The sequence below is a fragment of the Lutjanus erythropterus genome, chromosome 4 (assembly GCF_056507025.1).
Source record: "Lutjanus erythropterus isolate fLutEry1 chromosome 4, fLutEry1.hap2, whole genome shotgun sequence".
Classification (NCBI taxonomy): domain Eukaryota; kingdom Metazoa; phylum Chordata; class Actinopteri; order Lutjaniformes; family Lutjanidae; genus Lutjanus; species Lutjanus erythropterus.
The window spans coordinates 40,771,818-40,795,570 of NC_139320.1; the positions used below are offsets into that span (position 1 = coordinate 40,771,818).

Sequence of the window (23,753 nt, forward strand, 5' to 3'; positions counted from 1 at the left end):
TAAAATGTGTGTCTTGAATATCACTTGAATAACTTCTTCCTCCACAGCAGGCGTAAGGAGACAGTTTTTTGTTTTTTTTTTGGTTGTTTACAATTCAAAATAATAAGCATCATATCCAATCCATTCAAAATTTATTTTTAGATTTAAAAACAACAACAGTTGACCAGTGTGCGGTGCAATCAAATGCAGCAATAAAACCATAAAAACAACACTGTGAAATAACCATTGAAGCAAAATACATATACATATGACTTAATGCCATGATACAGTATAGACAATGTTGGGACATGCACATACGCTGCAACCCATGTTTTGTTGATGCTTTAAAAAACTATGACCTGAGGCTGTGAATATTTTTACTTCCTGCAGTTCTCTCTGCCGCCTACAGGGGGCGGGGCGCTCTCTTCCTCCACTGAACGTTACCACGTACGTACGGCGGCGCTGAGGGTGTGGACGTCCCACACATTCAATCTACTGGACACAACATAACGCTGCTGCTAATAACTTCTGCTCTGTCCAACTGCTGATATACCTGGTAAGTTTATGGCTCAGTGTATTGTCAGTTTTACCTATTTGAACCACGAAATGATGTTTTATTGGTGTTCATCTCATTTAAGTCAGCGTCAGATGAGAGAAACATAGAGTCCGCGGCGTCAAGAGGGTAGTTAACGTTAGCTTGTTAGCCAAACCTGCTGCCTGTATCTCATTTTGTCACACAGAGGATGCTAGCCTTGCTAGCTAATTTTCAGAGCTAATCGAGTCACTTTCATTTAATCGAGTGTAATAAAAGAAGAGGATGGTACTGTCAGGAAAGTAATGGATAACCATGAATGAGCTGTTCTCCTGTGGTTAGCTGGGTAGCAGTGCAGCTAGTCAGACTGCTGTAAAGGCAGTGAATTGTTGCACTAAAATTACTGCAATGTTTATGTTAACTTAGATGAGCAAATCCCTCTAAATAACAAATGCAGCACAAAATCAGCACCGGATACAAGTCAAATGATGGTAAATATAAAGAATTGCTTCACTCATTAGTCGTTAAACAATGGCAATCAATTGAGTGTCAGACTGGTAACATTTTAATATTCACTCGCCATTTGGCCAGTGGAAAAAAGGTAATTTTGCACCTTGATCATAAAGTCAGCCTCCGAGCCTGATTTGTTTGTTAAACTGCGCAGTTATGGTATGTCAGGTTGAACTGCAACTATAGTTCAGTTATCAATCACCATGCCCTTTTCAACTTGAGTGTTTGGGTCATTCAGGCATTGGCTATGTTTGAAATATATTCCTTCATTCATGGTGACAGTAAAAGCTAAAATTGTGATCCTAGAGCCTTTCTTGACTCGACATTTGTTAATCCTGTGTCTATCTGTTATCTTCAGTAATGTCTTCCAATTGTGTTTTTTATTTAGTCAACAAGTCGTTTAGTAGTTAAAAGGCTGTGCAAAATATGAACACGCATCCTCTATCTGCCTCCATGGGTTTTCATTAAACTGGTGTTTTAAAGCTTGATAATCAAATTAGAGCTGCAGATAACAATCATGTCCTTCATTTGGTCTGTAAATTTTAAGAAAGCTTGAGGTGACATCTTTACTTGCTTGTTTTCTGAATTCAGTTGTCCACAATCCAAACATTTCCAGTTTAGTGTCACCTAAGGCAGAGAAAAGCAAACATGATCACAGACCATGTTACATCTTTAAACAATGCTGATGAAACCATGTTGCTAAGGCACTGCCAAAACTTTGGTTTATAAATAGTCTATAACAGAGATGATGTTTTAATCTTCTTCCTCTTTAGCTTCCACTTTAGTTGGTGTTGTGTGATGATGACAGCATTGCTAAATATGAGTATTAATGTCTGGAAAATTAAAACATTTTCTAGAAACTTTCTGCCAGTTCGCTATTGAGTAATAAAATAACCATTTCATTGCTGATTAATATATCAAGGAAGTACAGTATTTAGCATGGCAAAGGATAACATTATTTATCTACCCTGGTTTACAGGGTGCTGTTCACAGCCAAGTGTTGTGACTCACAATGCCGTAAACTGCATACCCACCCAGTATTACTAAGGAGGATAAGATTATTCAGCAGGAGGTGTCTTGGTTGCTTGGTTTTCTTCTGTCTAGTTTTGTACAAGAGTATTATATGAGTGAGGATTTGCTTGTCAGGATTAGAGACTGGATTAAATAAAAAAAAAATGTGTTAACTGAGTATTTTTGTGTTCCATGTTTTTTTCAGGGGTTGTGTGAGTGCCACTGAGCCTCTCTGACTGTGTCCCCCATTGTCCCAAATGAGGGACTGATGCTGGCCAGGACCCTGCTGAACCCCTCGGGTCACCTTTCTCATTGGTCCCAGTTTAGTTCTGCATCTACTCCCACGGGTGCACCTTAAGAGAAGAAAAGACACCAGCAAGAATGGATGACATCTTCACGCAGTGCCGGGAAGGCAATGCGGTGGCAGTTCGTTTATGGCTGGACAATACAGAGAATGACCTCAATCAAGGGTGAGCTGGGGTTTATGTTTTTTGTCTGTGGGATGGTATCCAGACTTCACAAGACACTTCTATCCATCACTGGTGAAATGCTAATCAAATGGATCAAAAAATAATCACTATCAAACTATTGAACACAGTCTCAAAATAGCATACACCCCAAAGCATGACTGGTAACTCATGTCCTGCAGGCTCTCCTTGTCATTAAAGGCAAAATGTATAGCTTTAAACTGTGAGTACTGCCATCCAGATAGCCAGTTGAAACCATAGGTGGTATATTAAATAAATTGAAGCGCTATTTAATATACAATCTATTGTTGAAGTGAGTTGTTTCCTCCCCAGACTTGAAGTTCAGGCAGGCTGCAGGGACACACCCCACATAAACACAAGACAAGTGCAACATAATAATTTGACAACAGCAAGTGACAGCAAGTCCTGTGCTGTAAGTTGCTGAACTTTTTATAATGGCAATTGACTGTCGATGTAAATTTAAGCCTGTTATCCCAAAAAACAAAAGTCCACTGCTCCGAAAATACACATTCTGGATTATGAGTTCAGTAACTGCTTGCATTAGTGCTTGCCAGAGTCCATCAACATATTGCCTAAATTAACTGTTATAAACATTTAATTCTTGTAACAAATTATCAATAATGTCTTATGACTCATAAATGGACTCATTTGGCAAACATTCAACATTAACTCCAATAAATATGAAACTTTACACTTGCTGGCATAATTACCTTATTTTCTTTTTAAACAAAATATCTGTACAGGCTGAAAAATCATTGAAAAGTTACACTGACACTAGCTTAATGTTTTGAGACTGCCTTGCAGGGGGTTATCGTTCCTGTCTTTTCATTTTTCAGCTGATGAATTCTTTTACACAATTGCTTGAGACTTGCCACGACATGAATTTGTGATGTTAGATAAGGTGAATCAGAATCTCAGGGAAAATATCTGTGACACTGCAGTGTGTTACTGTAAATGCTGTATTCTCAAGGCCGATCTCTGGTGCAGGCTGAAAGCCCGCCTTTTCAGTCCCTTGTGAGATCGTGGCCTGTGATTGAACCCACTTCCTTGTGGGCAAATGTTTATGTCCAGAATGCCAGCGGAATAATTCAAAAGCACGATGCTGGACAGGAAACTGGCTGTGATGGCAGAGTTAGTCACGCTTGCAGTTGTTGCTGCAATCAAATTTAGGCCTGACAGGAATAAAAAAAGAGTATACTGTATGTACAGAGAATACTTCAGGCTTCTGTAAGATCTGACATGTTTATTAAACACAATATCTGTCTGATAGTTACAGATGGTTGGTCAGTGCTGTACTGCTTCTGTATCCTCAGCTGACACTGTAAAGAGAAACTTAGCAGAGCTTTCCAGTCAAGTACTGAGGACCACCCAGGAGATTCTCTTTTGGACTCCTCTGTCCCAGATTTAGACTACTGTTTTTTTGTTTACTGAGCAGACAAAGAGAGAATTAATTAATCCATTTAATTATGATGATTGTGTTCCTTGGGGCTGCTCTCTTTTTGTCTTTTTTCATATGTTTTAGTACAGTTATGTTAAGAAGGTTGAGCGCATCAAAAACTAGTTGGACCCAGTTTTTAAACTGACAGGGATTCATGTAAACAAGTCATTGTCCAGTAGTTGTCTTAGTTAGCTCGAAAACCTAATTTTCTGTAATAATGTTGAGGAAATGATTCATGGTTTTGTTTAAGAGGTGTGGCTCGGATAACAATCAGAAGTCAATTAGTTGGACTAACCTGATAATAATGTGATTAATAAGAAAACAGGATAAAACAATTAACTTTGACTGGAGAGAGTAAATTGTTGTCTTTGGTCGGTGTTATTGATAAGAGGGGGATCCATGCCTTAATTTAATATTATAATTTTCAAAACTAGTTTTTAAAGTATAATAACATGAAAGAAATTATACAAATAAGTAGGGATGTATGATAATCCCATGATACAAATTCCACAATACAATATTTATTGCAAAATTAAAAAGCAAAGAAAAATGAGAACTTGAAAAAATATTCTCTTTCAAAGTTTATAGCTTGAGTGTACAGCATTATTTGTACATATAATTCTGTTTTTCTTTTTCAATAAAATAAAATAAAAATAGCCAGACATAACCAAATTAAACCATTCTGTTTACTTTCTGTCAGCACCCAAAAATGACATATGAGGATTATCAACAGGTGGAACGTGTTTCTGTTAGAAATCACTTAAAATAGATTTTCTAGAAGTCTCTTCATCAACCTGTGTTAAAAGTGATGCACTGCTGTTGTTAACTTTTCATCATGCATCATCCACCGGTGTTGTTCTGCTGTTTTGTACTGTGTTCTTTTTATCAGCCATGTGTGAGACAGAAATGGCTAAAACTAATGTTTAAAGCTGTAATTCATTTCAGTCGGCAGAAAAAGGATGAAAACCTTTTTTTTTTTTTTTTGGTTCACACTGATGCAAAAATACACTGCCAGTGATCATTTTACCTGCATATGACTCCAGTGATGAAATAACTTCAAGTCATAACCAGTTTAAGTTTTAAGTCAAAATATTGATTTTTCAGTTCAATGAAGTGATTGAATTAATATGCATCATAGCTCCTTTTGAATTTGAGGACCAGTATTTTTCTGATCAGGCATCTGACACGGAGTCTATTCAACAGGGTGGAAGTATAAGTATACCACTATTACCATTATTCTAATGTGCTTTATCTGTCTATTTTTCAGGATTATAATTGAATAAAATATCGAAATATTAATAAGACAAGTTTTTGATATGTATTATAGGTAAATTAATTGTTATGTAATTGAATAATCATAAAATAATTGTTAGATTAATAGATGAATTAATCAATAGATTAATTGATGAATCAAAAAATAATCAATAGATTAATCTTTTAAAAAATAATCATTAGGTGCAGCCCTAATATAAACTTATTCCCTTAAAATTTACCAACACTTTCAAGATGCTGAGTAGTCTTTTTGTAGCAGTTTTCTCTTTTAACCTTAACCATCTATACAGACATGAAGAGAGAATTATTTTCATCTTTTAATTTTGGGATCAGCTTTTTGTTTTCTCTGTTTTTCCTTTGCTTGTGTTTATTTTCCCATGGCTGTGAGACTCTATGATTGCTTTGAGCCAGTGTGGATGCATGTACCCCCTACATGTGACTCGCCCATTAGCTGATTACATGTCAAGTTCCCTTTTCTGGATGATTTATCTCCCCCAGTGGGTGAATTCTTGTCTTTTCATTTCCCTACAGAACTTGCCTCTAGTTCAGTAAAGCCACTATATATCAGCCTGCTGGAGTACGTTTTGTGTGCTCTGCGATGATAGTGTGTTTACACTTACGTGACGCCCAGACTAAGAGTAGTAGTGGAATGCTGAATCTCCTTACAAGGAATAACCCACAGGCCTCAAGGGAACCGTCTAACACCTACCAAAACTGACAGAGGGGGAGGGGATCATTGTAGTGGGGCAGGACTGGAGGAGTTACTAGAGTGACTAGACAGAGAATCTTTGTGTGTGTGTGTGTGTGCGCGCATTTGTGTCAACAGAGAAATGCACAGTAAGCCATAGCAGAGGAGCATATCACCTTCCCCTCCTCCTCTTATGTGTTTCCGGTCTTCGTTTCCCAGTGGCATTAGATAGCTCCACTCATTTCCGTTCAACATTTCCTCCAAGTTCACAAGAGCTAATTGCAAAGTTTAAAACACATTCTTCCAAATGTTTACAATAAAGTCACCATCTCTGGTCTTTTCTGTATATGTGTTACACTGCCACTTTGCTAGTTGATGCATAATGTTCATGCAAATTATAGTCTTGTGTTGGTATGTAGCATGGAGGGTATTCTGTGGTTTTGAACAATTAAAGAACTGTTTCCTTTTTAAACTCTAGCTATATTTAAAGCTGAAACGAGTAGTTGATTTGTCTCTGGCTGCAACTAACAATTATTTTCAATAACAATTAATTTGCAGATCAAATTCCTGAATAAGTTTTAATTAATGCTAACCCACTGTAACCCCTTTCTCTGTAAAATGTCAAGTAATAAGCAGAAAATCCTCACGTTTGAGAAGTAGATAATAAAGACAGTGTTTGATATTTTTGACTACTGTGGGACAGTACAATACCAATGTTTAAAATAAGAATTTGGCTGTTAGTTGATGCTGATACAGATGTTTTTTGTGGTTCTGTATTTTGTTTTTGTTGTTATTCACTACGCTGTTTGCCAGGGAAACAAAGTAATCTTCATTATTAAAACCATGCACCCGTTGCCCTTTTACATCATAGCCATGTTATGTCCAGCCAGTGGTTTCTTCTCAAAGTAGTAGCTGGATATGTTAGCTACTGTTGTTGAGTCCCACCATAAATACTTAACATAACAGGCCATTTGTGGACAACAAAGTGAATACCCATGTTTGACCCGATAAAATGATGCATAATTAAAACAATGAATGATTATTGCTTTTGCTTGTACATTGGTAATTTTCTGATGATCAGTTAATCAACTAATCATTTAAGCTCTATAATAGTTAATTGGCAGAAAATGAGTCAGCTCTTTACAGCTCTTTTTTTTTCCACAATTGATTAGTCATTTAATTTCCAGCCTATCAGACGTGTATGTGAAGCTTTTTTTTCATCTTACATTAAAATAAATTGAAGTCCAAAACGAACTAGGCCTCTAGGAAATTGTGATGGCCATTTTTCACTATTTTCATTTTAATAGAACAAATGGTTAATTTAGGAAGTAGTTGTCACATTAATCAATAATGTAAATAATGTGCAGCAAATTGTGTTTATTACACCTTTAAGGATTATGAGGCCTTGTGCCCAACCTTCATTCATCATAGTGCCCCAGTGTTCGGTCCTTGTCACAGTTTGAGCAGAACATTTTACTTTCTTATGCTATCTTATGATGATCTTCTTTTTATAGAGGTTAGCCAGTTGTTAAGGTTGAGGTTCCTTCTTTGTCACAGAGTGAATTAATACTGATTTTATATATAACCTCTGTTGTAGGGGCAGCTTTCTGAGCCCGCTGCCTTGTTATGGTTAGGTTACTGTTGTAGCAGACAGTGGTGTAGAGGCTTGTTGAAGCAGGCAGTGATGGCTTCAGAAAAACAGTGTTAGGAGTTTTTGTGTATGAGCCAACACAGATTATCAGGTTTAACACTGTCTTGACACTGCTTGGGCTGTGTAATAACCAGGGCTGCTAGCACTTCAATATCGATTAATCTGCAGAATATTATCATGATTAATCATTTAGTCTATAAAATGTCAAAAAAAATTGTGAAACTGTTCATCACAATTTCCCACAATCCAAAGTGACAAATTGTCTATTATCCAACCCACAGTGCGAAAACCCAAATACTCTTCATTTACTATTAAATATTTCAAAGAAAAGCAGCAAATCCTCACATTTAAGAAGCTGAAACCAGCCAAAGCATTACATTGTTGCTTGAAAAATGAGAAAACAAAGAACCTAAACTATGCCACATCAAATCAATCACCAGATTTTTGTCAGTTTTCTGCCCCCAGTTCCATAAATTCCGTTCTTCTCATGTCCTGTATGTTCAACATTATTTTATAGATCATATGGTATTTTGTTAATTTTGCATTATGTGACAGAAAAAAGAATGTAAAACCTATAAAATTGTTTTTCCTCAGTGTAAAAAAATGACTGCAGAATTACAGTCAGCGCAGTCTTACTACACACATAAAAAGTCTCTGGAAACTTGTTCAGTCCGCTTCTGTGGATGTTCTTTTCATTTCTCAGATTTGTTTTTCCCTCATCTGAGGTTTGTTATGCGACCTGGTGGGGATGTCGGGCCAGAGACATACAGGGTGCAGACAGGGTCTTCCTCTGGCTTTTCCGTCTGCCAAACTGAGCACTGTTGGCAGGTGGAAGTGCCTGAAATAAATTACCGCAGCCTGTGTGGAGGGGGTGAGCCGCAGAAAACCCTGGCACTCAAGTGCCTTTGGGCTGTGGGGATGAAGCTAGCTTAAAGGGAAAATCTATCCTATAAAAAGGGCTCCTGAACAGAAATACACACAGAGAAACCAGAGGCCGGAGCCTCACTCGATGTATGACAAGTACATTTTCAGCAACTGGTTTTGATTCTAAAAAATTATCACCAAATTAATTACCAAATAAGGCTAAATGATAGTATAAAAATGAACAATGCACTATTTATGTCAATATACATTTTGATATAAAATAACTTTTTAAAAAGAAACAGAATTCTCAAGATATTAGGCTACAATATATAAGAAGAAAAATGAGAGAAAAGGAGAATACACGATGTAATTTTATCCAATAATATATTTAATACGAAGAAGCAGGTGCAATATTTTTAACAATATTTATTTTTGATTAAAAGTTGTAAAATCCTGACAAAATGCCTGATGTTGAATGCCATATAAATCAGTGTACTCAGAGAGCGATTGAGATCAGTAGGCAAAATGCAATTCAATTAAAGCTAAATTACTAGTTTAGCCTTGCCTCACATTTTCTGTTCATAGAAAAATGGATTATGTAGTTTATAATTTGATTTATTTTATTAGGCTACATCCTGTGAAGCTGGACTATTGCACAGGGGCACTCAAAATAGCTGAAACAACATATTCCTATCTCCAGTACAAATTAACTGGCTTTAGGGCAGATTTGAATTTTGTCTCTTATTTGTAGTGCTGCAACTAATGATTATTTTTATCATTGATTAAAGCTGGGGTAAGCAATTTCTAGTGTGACTAGGGGAGAAATCCATGATAACCATTCAGCATTTTGTAATTTTTAGTCGTTTTAGGGAAAACAATACCTCTGCACCTGTGAATTATGGATTTATTTTGACTTGTTGAGCTTGAATAGAGTTTTAGTGAAGGAGAGAAACTTGATTTCAGAAGGTATAGGGTTGTATTTTTCTGTTTAACAAGGAAATTAAGTGCACTGTAAGAATATCGCCTTTCTTCACTCTTTGTAAGATTATTTCGTTTATTTGATGTACCAAATGTAATGCACCCACCTCGTGGCACACATCACATGAATGAATGTCTCAGACTTTCCCAGAAACCAAGATAATGTCAGTGAATGTGTTATTTTGTCCAACCAGCAGACCAAAATTCAAAGATAGTCAGTTAACATAATATAAAGCACATAAATGCAGCAAATCCTCACACTGGAGAAGCATGAACCAGAGAATGACTGGAGTGTTTCAGTGATAAAAGACTAAAATGATGAATCAACAGGGCTCGACAGTAGTCGTTTCCAGTTTGCCATTGGCAACTAATTCTTGGCCATTGGTTGTCATCAGTAGTAGCCCTTATGTAAACAATAAGGGCAGCAAATAGCAAAACATGATATGCAAAATATTTGTTACATTAGTAATATTTGAATATTGCTGTTACAGTGAGAACCAGACCCAGACAGTGCTGCATGTGTGCTGGTGTTTTTACTTGTGGGTGCACAGGCATCTGTTTTCAGAGCAAATTAACTAACTAACTGACTGTTGGGTGACAAGTTCAACTAACTCATCAACATCACAAACAAACGTGCAAATGGATTACATTTGAAAGGCAAAGAACGGATGAACGTGCAATCACTGATTCAGGATCTGTGAAGAACATGACAATAGCTGCACAGATACCAGGGACTGAAGGTGGACACACCTAAAGATTCATATTCTCAGATAAAATACAAACTACAAAGGATTGGGTTGGATTACTGTAATAAAGCATTTAAACATTCTTTTATGTGACATTTTCATTATGAAGCTGACATATAAGTGCGTATTTCATGTTGAGCCCTGATCACCTATCAAAATAGTTGTAGATAAATGTTATGTTAGTGAACTGACTAATCTATCATCTCTTATTTTTTGCAAGTAATGAATCTAAGAGCATACAGATAAAGCAGCATGAAAATTCATTCATCCAGTTTGTGTGTGGTGAACTCTTGCTTTTAAAGGATACAGTCATTAACTTCAGAACTCTACTTCCTCCCCTAAACAGACCCGAGCTTATCACAGAAAACTAATAAAATCATGGAGGTGAGTCTGTGGGGACTTTTTCCTTACATAAACTTGGGATAATTAGTGTGTAGGATGTGGCCTTTTGGTCTTAGAGGAAATTGCTCGCGGAGCAGATCTGGTGTGACTGCAGTGGGTCACCCAGATGCACAGATATTTGTGTGTTGCGGGACTGAGGGTCTCTGTGGGGCTCTTGATGCTGTTTTGAGCAGAGCTCTGCAGGATGTGTGAATACAAGCCAGTGAATTGATGGCAGGGCGGGCAGAGGGTTCAAATTCCTGCAGATTCATAATACTCCCTCAGTTCTCAGATCGCATTATTATTCTGTCTGCCTACTCATAATTTCAGAGCTAGTGCATATCTTTATTATCTGGAGGATTGTGCTGTGTCTCGACAAACAGTGGAGCCCACATGGGAAAGGGGAGTGAATGGAAAGTGGAATAGATCACCAATGCAGTCCAGCTGTTTTAGTGGAACTGAGAGGGAGAGGATAGATGTGAATGAGAGGATGAAGGAGCGGAGGGAGGGAACTTTGTATAGGAGGAGGAGTTGACCACAGCCAGGCAGAGAAATGACGAATGACACAATCACACACAGCATCTGTGGCGTATGTGTGTGCAGTGCTGGTGGAGGAAGTCTCTCTGGACCTTATAAGGACTACAACAAATGCTCAGCCTACTGTTTTTTTTCCTGATTGACTCTCTGTCACTCAGCTCTTTACTGTGCCTTAATCTCTCAGTCTTTATCTCCTTTTCTCTGAGGTGGTACACCATCAGTCACTCTGCCGTGTAATCGAGGCCACTGTCCTACATGTGTCGCTGCCACTGTCACAGAGACAAAGAGGAATGATGAGCGCCAGAGGCCTGATAGCTGTCATTGTCTCAGTCTGAGTTACAACAGCTTCCTTTTTTTAGTAAAAGATGACAGAAGTACAAGTGAACAAATTCCTCATTATGCTGAATAGCCTAAAGCAACTTAATGCTGTAGTTTCAGATAAATACAGTTTATTCGGTACAATAAGCTAAAACCAATGTAGTCTAATACAACAATTCTGCAGTAAATTCAACCTTTATGAAGGCTGTAACATCCAGTTTGTGTTTTAAACTTTTTAGAGAGGTGTTAATTCAACTTGATTATCATTTTGATAGTTGTTGTTTTCATTGCTGTTCAGTTTTGTTGTGCTATACTCAGATCTGTCTCTCATATTTAGTCTATCCTTATAGATAGGAGATGATATCAAGCTGCATTTTGACTGCATGGTACGGCTCAGCTTCACTCTATTAACTTCATTCTATTTTGATTTTCTGTTATGGATGGTACCTGGTACTTTTGTGGTATAATCTCAGTGGAAGTTCCAAACAAGTTAAGCCAATATTAAAAAATTATGTGAAAGCGGGCGCCCCTATAGCTCAGTTGGTAGAGCGTGCGCACCATGTATTGAAGCTGTCAGTCCTCTGCAGCAGCTACTGGTTTGACTCCCGCTTGCGGCCCATTTGCTGCATGTCTTCCCCTCTCTCTACCCCTTTTCCTGTCATATCTTCAGCTGTCCTATCACAATAAAGACAAAAGCCCAAAAAATAATCTTAAAAAAAAAAAATATGTGAACCCACTGCAGACTACTGATTGGTTGCATGACACAGTACGTCTTGCACAAACCCGATAATTGAAATAGCCAAGCTACCATCAATAGCAATCCCAATTTTTTTAACTCAAAAATGGCAGCCCACAAAACCACACCAAGCATTCGTCTGTTGATGAAGTTCATATCCTCTATTATAAGAGTAGTGTAAGAATGAGTGGCAGAGAGTGATGTCAGTATAACACAGCACTATAATTGAAACTGCCAATATACCAAAGTAGAATCAACACCTCTAAAACAGTTTCAAGAGAAACTAAACATCATAACCTTCATGAAGGGATGATTTATTGCAAGACTGTTGCAGTGGACTGCATTACTTTTAGATAGGGGTACCTAATTATCTGGGAACTGAGTATATTTTTTAAGTCCTATTAATAACTCAGTATATATGCAATGCATCCGGTCACAATAAAACAGCTGATAGGACTGATATGTATTTTTAATATTGATTACCTAGCTTTTCTCTGGAATGCACACTTGTTGACTTTAGTCATATTTGCATGGGACTAGTATTGCCTGGGGATCTCTAGTAATTGTTATAACTGCAGAAAATGTCTGTGATCTTAATCTCATGTGAGTCCGCCATGTGCATAATTCCTAAATTAAAAATTCCACTGCAAATTAATTTCATAAACATATTTCGCCAAACACAGAGGTCATGTGATGTTTTCTACACAACTTTTTTCTGCCTCTTTCCCAGCTGAGAATTATGGAGGTGCATTGGCAGTTGTAAATTCAAGTTTTGACAGCATTTTGGGTGCAAATTCATGAGGCTAATTTCTCTTGTTGTTCAGGAAACGGTTACACAGAACATTATTGGGTAAGTGGTTATAGGGACATCATATGTGGGGGATGGCAGTAAATTTGAGAAACAGATGTGGGGTAATTGTCCTGGTAATTCTAAGCCCTTGCAAACTGAGCTTTTATTTGAAAATTGTTATTTAAAATTGTAAAACACATATGCTCCAAAAAACAGTCTTGGTTTGTACCCTTTGGTCGTGTGTCAAGTCTTGCACAGAGCTGTTTGCAGGAAAAAAGTAATGTGGATAGACAAGGGGCTGAAGTTGCTGGTAAACTTTTTTCCTCCCTCGAGTCGCATACTTTTCCTGCCTGTCCTGCAGTTATTCTGAGTCCATGCTGTGCTGAAGTTTCTTGTGGAACCTGTGCTAAAATATTCCTCTCTCTGTAGAGACGACCACGGCTTCAGCCCTTTGCACTGGGCCTGCAGGGAGGGCCGCTCCAGCGTGGTGGACATGCTCATAATGAGAGGGGCTCGCATCAACGTCATGAACCGTGGAGATGACACGCCTCTGCACCTGGCCGCCAGTCATGGACATCGCGATATTGTGGGAAAGGTGGGCTTCATGTAAACACTGGGGCATGCACACAGTGATGCTGGAAACAGTTCCTTCCTGGTTCATTTGGTCATCTTGTAACTTTTTCTGATGATTTTCAGAATATAATATGGGAATTACAACACAACATTTTCTCTCAAGAAATTAAGTCAAAAACTGATGCCAGAGCTGTCAAACTGACACCGATCTCCCCTTTGTATACAGGTGTTCAAATCTCAAAATGCTGATGTATCTCTTTAAATTTGCTTCATAAATGCAGGATATTATGAAACCTGAAATGATGTCATCTGAACAGCAATTATCAAGACAAAGGTCTTGCCTGTTCTTGCATTTCCACATCAGCAATTTTAAACATGAGGGAGAGCAATTTGTCAGTGTCGAGGGAAAATTTAATGTTTCAATGGCCACAAGTATGATTATAAAAACTGCTTACAACTGCAATAAGATAGAACAAGCAATTTATGATGTGAAAATAGTAGTCATTTTGCTCAAGATGTTTATTAATCCTTTATTTCTTCAGGGACAGTCCCCACTTGGTCATTTTCATGGATATCCTAAAAGAGGACAAATGCATCAGCTGCAGACTGAGCCTATGACATTTTTGGCCCATTTTATTCACCAAAATAAGTTCAAATAATTGACTGTTTAAAGGCACAATTTATGCACAATTAGTAGCTGCATTGCAACCAACAATGCAGGGATTCATTCATGCATACTGTGTCTTTACAAGCTCCTATCCATCACAAAAACTCACCTGCAGATTTCACTTCAGCCTTTTAAGATACATCACATGGATATACTGTATGTACTGTTTAAAGGCTTTGTACTTTACTTTTGGAAATGCAGCATGCAGTATTGCATAAGGTTATGTAAAACTGCAGGTGTGGTTGGCAGAATATCAAAACACAAAGTGACCTGTCAGATTACCCTATGTCTTTAATTTTAGTCTTGGATATCTTATATCTAAGTGAATATCATAATGTGAGGCTATCTGATTTAGAATTGCTGCCAGGCAGCTATTGAGTTTAATGTGAGGCATGTCTCAATACCTCTGGTATGTGTCCACAGGCAAGCCATGATTTTTGTTGGCAGCATTAACACTCATCCCTGTATACAGCCCAAACAAGATCTTACCAGCCTTGTTTTGCATATAATCCTTTGTTTCTGCATCTCTTTCAGCTGATCCAGTGCAAAGCAGACACTAATGCTGCCAATGAACACGGGAACACACCACTGCATTATGCCTGCTTCTGGGGCCAAGACCAAGTGGCTGAGGTTAGTGCGCCCCCTGGTGGTATTAAAGCTGAGGTTTAGATGTGTTGTTCCTATCATGATAACTCTTAAATGGATGGTGTGGAGTGTTTGAAGTGGGGTTGTATGAGGCACTAATTAATTGTCGGTGTATAACCTACAGTAGATGCTGGTTAATGTCTCCAGTTTGGAGAAGCAGAGAGTAGTACCAGTACAGAAGCTAAGCAATGTACTGCTGTGGACAGGGTCAGCAGCAAAACCTACTGTAGCCACAATCAATATCAGTTTAAGTGTATGCTTTACAGCTTTACCTTGCCATCAGACAGCCTCTCCTGACAGGAAACCACAATAAGCCAAAGTATCTCTCTCTCCAAAGCAACCAGATTCCTAGAGGATAAAGAGTAATTTTACTTTGTAGAACATGGGAGTTGCTGGTCTACCGCTGCCTCAATCCATTAGTTTGTCTCCATTATTGTGTGACTTTGGTGGCTTAAAGGGTTAGTTCAGATTCACCAAAGTCACACAATAACACAAACTAACAGATCGAGGCAGCGGTAGACCAGCAACTCCTGCAAGGTAAAATAACTGATTTTACAAATGGAGTCTGGTTGAGCATGAGAGCAACATTTGGCTTACATAATGGCAGTTCCCATCAAAAAAGCGAATATATTTTAAATATAGTGTACAATATGTTTTACTGCTGACCCTGGTGTGTTGACCATTATCTACTGTAGCTAATACACTGATCTGATTATTTGAAATGGGGTTGTATGAGGTGCTTACTGATAAATAGATATGTTGCTGACATCAATCTCTCCTTTTCCTTAGGACCTTGTGACTAATGGGGCTCAGGTGAGCATCTGCAACAAATATGGGGAAACTCCCCTGGACAAAGCCAAACCTCACCTGCGTGAGCTCCTCAGAGGTATCCTGACTTCACCACTTAACCTCATTCCAACAGATTACGATCCATTTTTATTTTCTTGTGTTCAGTTTTCTCATAGCAACCTCTCTGTCCCTCCACCACACAGACAAAGCTGAGAAAATGGGACAGAACTTGACTAAAATTCCCTTCAAGGACACATTCTGGAAAGGCACCACCAGAACTCGACCCCGTGAGTCCCACACAAACACACACACACACACACAAACCAGTTTATTAGCTGACCAGTTTCCATCAGTTGGTTTGGTTAAACTGCCGGATGAAAGGGAAAAATGTTCCATGCTGGTCTCCCAACCGGTCTTAATGTGGTGTTTGAAATTTCCACTGCCTTTCTGTCTGCAAAGCGCTGTGCAAAATTTCACATGAATAATGTGCCTTTTGTTTGAGCTTTAACTGGTCACTTATGTTTGCCTCAATCTTCTGTTTTTAGGCAATGGCACTTTGAACAAACATGCGGGCATAGACTACAAACAGCTCTCTCTCCTGGCAAAAATAAATGAGAACCAGTCTGGAGAGGTACTTTATATTCTTGTTTTCATTCTTTTTACTTTTTTACTGTTGCCATTGCTCAGGTGAAGGTCTTTCACTTCACTGTTTCTATATGTGTTTCTCATCTGTAGCTGTGGCAAGGGCGTTGGCAAGGAAATGAAATTGTTGTTAAGGTGCTAAAAGTTCGTGACTGGACCACAAGGAAAAGCCGAGACTTCAATGAGGAATATCCCAAACTCAGGTTATTATTTAATTCTGACCTTTCCACAGCCTCCGTTTTCTGTGCTGTTGTGGTCACTCATGTGTGTGTTTGCATTGTGTTGAACCAAACTTTATGTATTACTTTGGTAACACTTTATATTCGGGTACACATATTAACCATTTACTTATTGCTTACTAGCATTCACACTAGAAGCATATTGGCTCTTTACTGGTCATTATAAAGCACTTATTAATGGCTTCTTCTGCATGACCATATTCTTCAGATACTAGGCCGTAAACTAAGTGTTTTACCTCAGTAACCTCCTAATTGCTGCTTATTAATAGTAAATATGAAAGTTGTGCATAAATTATCTTACACAAAACTACAAGTGATAGTAATACTAATAGTTAATAGGGTATAATAACTTTAAATGAAGTCTTTCAAGTCTTTAAGACTGACGGCACGCTGCCTGTGACTATGTTATTGTCATTGTTCTTCTGCTTGTGCCAGGTTAGTTCAGGACCATGACCACACTGGAATCTGACTTCGGCCACATTTTGAAGAGAGTGAACAGCCAAACAAAAAAAATGTAATCTGAGTAATAAATCAGAATTGGGCACAAAGGCTTGGAGTGTGAACCTAGCATAATTCACTAGTAGTTTGACACTTCTTAACTCACACAGGTTCCCTATTATAAAGTTGCCTCCTCTTCATATTCAGTAAATCCATTATAACACACAACTATAGCAATTCAGCTGTATTTACTGTATAGATTTTTGGTGAATATTGACAAGAAAATAGTTTATTTCTATGTGGGATTTATAGTGCTAAATGGAACCCGTCTCTGAGAAATAGTATTTATAAAAAGATATCATACAGTATGATATCAAAAATAGAGATCTGGTTGAAAATATGTGTGATCCTTTACACACCTGAAAGCAGTTTTGTGTTTTGTTACATACAAATAGACCATATTCATTAAGTGTTATACAGGAAAATGACATGTCTCCCTCACCTTTTGAGGCACAAACTGTACAGAGCATATTAAGATTATAATTAACGTACAAAAGCTTCCTTACTTACCAACAATAAGCAATAATTAGAAGGTTATTGAGAGTAATTTCTTAGGTTAGTTAATGGCCTAGTAGTTGTAGTATATGTTGTCCAGAGTGGGGCATTCATAAGTGTTGTATAATGACTAATAAAGGGGCAATATGCTGCTAATAAGGAACTGGTTAATGGTGAATATGTGTAGCTTAATATAAAGTGTTACCATTATTTCTTTTCTGGGAGTGTTGCATCTCACACAAGCCGTCTGTTTATGTCAAATCCTCTGTGGGTTTGCCTCTTTTTGTCTGTCTGTCTGTCTGTCTCTCTCCCCTGTCCCTCCTTCCCTCCCTTGGGCTACATCTCAGGATATTTTCCCACCCGAATGTTCTACCCATGTTGGGAGCATGTCAGTCTCCTCCCGCCCCTCACCCCATCATCATCACACACTGGATGCCTTACGGCTCCCTCTACAACGTGCTGCATGAAGGCACCAGTGAGTACTTCTACTCTGGTCACAAAGTCTGTACTTGTCACCATTTTTTGGTGGTTTGCAGGGATTTGTGATTTATTGCACTTTCACATTTGTCATTATGTTGCCATCACTTTATGTACAGCAGCAATGTTACTGTCATCCTGTCCATGTGGTAAAAAATAAAGATGACTGAAAGCTGTTACAATTTGTCGCTCATCCTGCTGTCAGACTTTGTGGTGGACCAGACGCAGGCGGTGAAGTTTGCTCTGGACATCGCCTGTGGAATGGCCTTCTTACACACACTCGAACCCATGATCCCTCGCCACTATCTCAACAGCAAGAGTGTTATGGTAAGAAGTTGTGGTTTTCAGGATCATAAAGGTGTGTTCAGACAGAATGTGAAGCAAATTTTCACGTTGTTCGCATGAGTGTGTTTATTCACCCCAAACCAAAATATAGCTGTAAGCTGATGAACAACTAGCTAACAATTAGTGACCACCAGCACCAGCTGTATGTGTGTCTGTGTTTGTGTTCAGGTCCTGCAGCCTTTTCTTTCCCCTCCTCTCTGTAAGTTCATGAAGTAACATTTAAGTACATTATGCATCATCATCAAGTACATCAGCAGTGGGGCTGGACCCAAATATTCAACAATATGAATATTCATTCATTAAGTATATATTTGATGATCGATTTTGGGATATTAATTTTTTGCAGGTTTTTCACCTAATTTGTGATGTGTGGGTCAAGGCTTTTTAATATCTGCACCCACCCAAGCCATTATGAGAGCTAATCTCCCCCGTCCAGCTCACAGAAATACGAACTGAGCCAAATTATGCATTATAAGCAATGGTCAGGGCTCAGCACTACCTGAGCCTACTGGTACAGTAATATTATGGGCAGTGCAGGTCATCTCCTCTGTGGCTCACTGCTGCAGACAAGTTGAAGAAGATAAGTGAAGATGAATCCACTTTTTTAATCCCAAAAGTTTTTAAAAAAACAAACAAACTTTGAGCTCTCCTCACACCAGTGAATGCTTCCACATCAGAGCAGAATGTGTTGTGACTCTGGGTGTTTCTCAAACTTTTTGCACCGTGTACCACCTCACAAAATACTGACCTCTCCATCTACTATCTCATTGTTTTGCACAGTTTGCTGCTAGAAGGTTCTGTGAACTCTTAAGTGGCACTTTGTGAGTAGTCACTAGCACTGTGTCACAGTCATCCACTTTGTTCTTAACCAGGTGAAGAAAATATTCTCCCCTGGATCTGCACTTATCTTTGTTATAGTTCCCGTTTGGGACCAAGAATGCAGTGTTTTTGAAACAACAGTTTAACTTGTAACTAATCAGTAATGACACGTGCTACATGCATGACTGTATCGCATAGCAGGCTGATATTGATACACATAAACAGGATAGATAAAACTTATTTTAAATTATATTTTACTTATCTCATATTTGATGTATTGTCATTCAATTTTTTGTAGTATTTTGATATTTTGTTTTTAATTTATTTATTTCCTTTTTAAAAAATATGACATTCTTGTGCACCACAGTTAGGGAATCTAGGCTCTAGAAGTTACGACTCCACCCCAGTTCTCTCCTCCAAAGCTCCCTTGCACACATTTTTCTCATATTTGTGTCTTTAATCTATTTGCTTCACTTTCTGTCTGAACACATTTTAAGGATCAAAGGACATACTGTTGTGCTGCCTAAAAAGCACAAAACTGCAGGAGAAAGAACTGATGTCCGTTACACTTTAAAGTGTCCTCTCAGTCGGTGTTCCTTCTTGTTTTCACAGATAGATGAAGATATGACAGCCAGGATCAGCATGGCAGACGTCAAGTTCTCCTTCCAGTGTCCTGGCAGGATGTACTCGCCTGCATGGGTAGCCCCTGAGGGTAGGCATCGTTCATACAGCACAGATCCAAAGTGACAGCTGGAGCCACTCAAGCTCAAGCGTGAATGATTGATGCAGGGAACTCTAGACGGTCTCAGAAGTAAATGTAATCTGCAGCTGATTTCCCCTCGAGATACAGTGAAATCTGAGCAAGTTGGAAACATAAACTGATTACAAAATGTGAAAATAACCAGGGAACCTTTGCAGCAGTGATGCAAACAGTAACAGCAACCCACAAAAGAGGTTTTAGGTTGTGTGTGAAGCATGAGGGCGGTGACTGCGTGGGATACAGATTTGTTGCAGTATCATAGAAACAACCACAGAGTATACGTATAGTGGGGAGTGAGCACAATGAAGTTTGCTGTTGCTAAGGTATAAATGTTCTTTCAAATCTTCAGCAAGGATGTCTTTGTAACATTTAAACTACATGTAATACATGCAGTAAACATAAATCCTGACTACAATGCACTGTATATTCTCACAGAAGAGATGTTAGTCATTATTTATGTATAAACAATTACTTTTTGTTGAGTGCATCACTTATTGAAAGAGCAGGAAATAATAGTCTTGCAGGAAAAGGAGCTTTAGATTTGATTTGGATACAAAGATGCTGAGCTGTGCCCATCACTGCTAATTCTGGGACAATATAATATTCCTCTTTTATGGTAAATGATTTTGAGTGTATTACGGGATTTTGTTTTTTTAATTTTAACTCATGATATGTGGTTTTGTTTACAAACCAAAGCACATCACATTTCTTACAGAGTGATTTCTAATGTATAATAGCTCTAGTTTCACTTCACACAATTGTGCATTGGAGGATTTTCTGATCGTAGTTTTCATTTTCATTTTGCTAGCACTTTATCATAACAGAAAACATTCACTTCATTGTGGTGATTTCTTTTGTAAATGCCTGCCTTAGTGCGTAAATTCAAGATGAGAGGAACTAAATAGAAAAGATTTATTTGTCCAGTCTATTACCATTTCTGTTTTACCTTTTTTTTCTCTCATCTGTTACCGTGGCATGACCTACATCATATCAATGTTAAGTCACTTTATCCCCATCTGTGCCATTCAATTTCCATGTAGTTACACGTAGCCTACAAGGATGTGTTGCTTCAACTGGTCTTTACTAGCTGCTAAGTCAGTCCTTGTGAAGACCAGTCTTTAGAACGGACTTAACATTGATTGCACCAACCAAACTTAAGCTTAGTCTTAACTACACTTGGTCTTAGCGGTGCACATCCATGTGAATGCCCACACGACTGCATTGCAAAGATACGTCGTTAACAATCTTCCACTGTCTCACTAATTTTTAGCTAATCATTCTTAATTTGTGGAAACACTATGAAGGATCACAGAAAAAGAAAAGGCAATTTCATGGACATTGAGATGAGGAAATTAATGGAGCAGCACATCCAGCAAAAGAAATCTTTTACTGCCAAATAGTCCACCAACTTAAGTTAAGAACAGGCATAAGCCATGTTGGTGCATGTTGGATGAAAGCCTATGTTCAAAAAAAACGTTTATCCAATGGAGTTAAATAGATTAGAAGCATTGTTCTCCTGCAGAAGGCAGAGGGAGGCATGTCTGTTGTGTAGTTCAGTGTGTTTGTTCACACTTGTTGCTCTATGTTTTCCAGCCCTGCAGAAGAAGCCAGAAGAGATCAACCGTCGGTCAGCGGACATGTGGAGTTTTGCCATCCTGCTATGGGAGTTAGTTACCAGAGAAGTGCCGTATGCAGACCTGTCCAACATGGAAATTGGCATGAAGGTTAGCAGAGCTATCTTTGGCTCATCAGATTACTATTGAGTTAAATGCTCACAGGCAAAGCCAGCTATTACTCTTTGCTTTATTGCATCCAGGATTATCTCTTCTACAGTACCAAACATCTGTCTGTTTTGGCTCTCAGGTTGCCTTGGAGGGCTTGAGGCCCACCATCCCACCCGGCATTTCACCCCACATCTGCAAGCTCATGAAGATATGCATGAACGAAGACCCGGCAAAGAGGCCTAAATTTGACATGATTGTGCCAATTCTGGAAAAAATGCAGGACAAGTGAAACTCCTCTGCCCTCCTGTACTGAACCGGATATCTGACCCCAGATGGTGGTGTGGTGCTTACCAGTATTGCCTTAAACTCTTACTCTGCCGCTGCATTCAATGCCACTGTAGCTTCTGCTTCTGAGATGAATTCAGCAGCAGTCTCTTCTTTTATATTGTTTTTTTTTCTTTTTCCCAATGTGATATAAAGTTTTTATTTGTGTCTTCATCTTTATCCCCGATCAGCTGATACTCTCTCTGCAGGAGCTTCATATTGACTGTTCAAGTACAATCTTCTTCAATCTTCTAGACTGAATAACCTGTGGAGGTCAGCATGACAGTCTGCTGCATTGCTTCAGTGGATTTAAGGCCTTATTTTGTATCTGGAGTGGGCTCACTATTAGAAAGTCTAAATAATGGTGGTTCTTAATTAAACAGATAACTTTAACTCAGAGCTTGTTTTGTGGGGGGAAATTTATGCTTGTTGTGTGGCAACAAACTGTATGCAGCTGGGCAAGCATGACAAGTGTCTGAAACCAAGCATTTAAACATGTAAGATTATGAAAATGTATGTGAATGAGTGGTGCCAATGAAAGTACTTTAGCAGTCTTGGACCATTCTGCTTGGCTGTATAGTGATGTGTAGAGCTTGACCTGTCTTGAGCATTGGTCCCTGATTTTTAACCTGCTGAGAATAACATAAACACACACACACACACACACACACACACACACACACACACAGGAGCAAACACGTCCTTGTTGATCATTGCAATTTTCAAAATGCATTGCAAGATTTTATGATTTTCTCTTGTTAATTGTAATAATGAAATGTAATTTACTGGATTACCCAAACGTATTACTGTAATTTAGTTTATATTCACTATTTTCCCATCAAAATCTTACAGGGGCGGTTTGTATTTTTTTTTAATTGAGTTGTATGAGGTACTTATAAATAGTTGGCGTATTACTTACAGTAGGTTGTGGTTGGCACATCCCTCTTCTTTGGAGAAGCAGCAGGAGTCCCAATGTAGGAAGCTAAGTAATGTACTGTTGTGAACAGGGTCAGCAGTAATATGTATTTTTGCCACGTAAGAAATCAGTATCTGCTTAAGTGTACATTATATCTAGAACATTTTCATTGCTTTACTTTGCTGTCAGGTATGTCTTTCTGACAGGAACTGCTTTTATATAAACCAAATATTGCTCTCTCCAAAGCATCCAAAGCTCTTTGTCAAGAACAAAATTTTGCCTTGCACAGCACAGGAGCTGCTCATCTACCACTGCCTCCATCTGTTAAGTTATTCGTGTTATTGTGTGACTTTGGTGAATCTGAACTAACCCTTGAAGACACCAAAGTCACACCGCAACACACAGACTAACAGATCAAGGCAACAGTAGACCAGCAAGTCTCATGTCTGCAAGGTACAACTACTGATTTCTCCAATGGAGTCTGGTGGCTTTGGAGCTGTTTTCTGTCAGAAAGGGCTGTCTGACAAAAAGGTAAAGAGGTGAAAACATTCTAAATACAGCGTACACTTAAACTGATATTGATATGTTTAGGTGGCTATAATTGTTTTACTGCTGACGCTGTCCACAGCAGTACATTGCTTAGCTTCCTACACCAGTGTTCTTGTTGTTTGTCCTAACTGGGGAACACCAACCACCATCTACTGTAGGTAATGAACTGACTATGGATAAGTACCTCACATAACCTCACTTAAAAAACCCAAACTATCCCTTTAATATGACAGTTTGTTATGATTAGAAATGTTTTAGTTAATGTTTGTGATTAACTCAAGTGTTATTTTCATGTTGAGTATCTATGTAATCCAACATGTAATACCTTGTAGTGATGGAAGTGAATACTGCAACCCAGACTATAATTTATTC

The 23,753-nt window shown here is 38.4% G+C and overlaps 1 protein-coding gene across 1 annotated transcript; it reads left to right on the top strand.

Moving 5' to 3' along the window:
- Positions 1-404: 404 nt before the first annotated feature.
- Positions 405-22,292, top strand: LOC146329025 (scaffold protein ILK). Its single transcript, XM_084717994.1, has 13 exons — positions 405-535; positions 2,238-2,502; positions 13,349-13,514; positions 14,694-14,789; positions 15,594-15,690; positions 15,797-15,880; positions 16,139-16,224; positions 16,329-16,438; positions 17,815-17,942; positions 18,150-18,271; positions 19,721-19,820; positions 21,462-21,592; positions 21,732-22,292. Exons 2-13 carry the CDS (start codon positions 2,414-2,416, stop codon positions 21,879-21,881), a joined length of 1,359 nt encoding a protein of 452 aa, XP_084574120.1. The 5' UTR covers positions 405-535; positions 2,238-2,413; the 3' UTR covers positions 21,882-22,292.
- Positions 22,293-23,753: the final 1,461 nt, after the last annotated feature.

Bases quoted from the DNA above. Each gene is read 5' to 3' on its own strand.
- LOC146329025 (XM_084717994.1), top strand. From the start codon at position 2,414: ATGGATGACATCTTCACGCAGTGCCGGGAAGGCAATGCGGTGGCAGTT. The intron at 13,515-14,693 runs GTGGGCTTCATG...CATCTCTTTCAG, and splicing joins ATCGCGATATTGTGGGAAAG to CTGATCCAGTGCAAAGCAGA. The intron at 21,593-21,731 runs GTTAGCAGAGCT...TTTGGCTCTCAG, and splicing joins ACATGGAAATTGGCATGAAG to GTTGCCTTGGAGGGCTTGAG.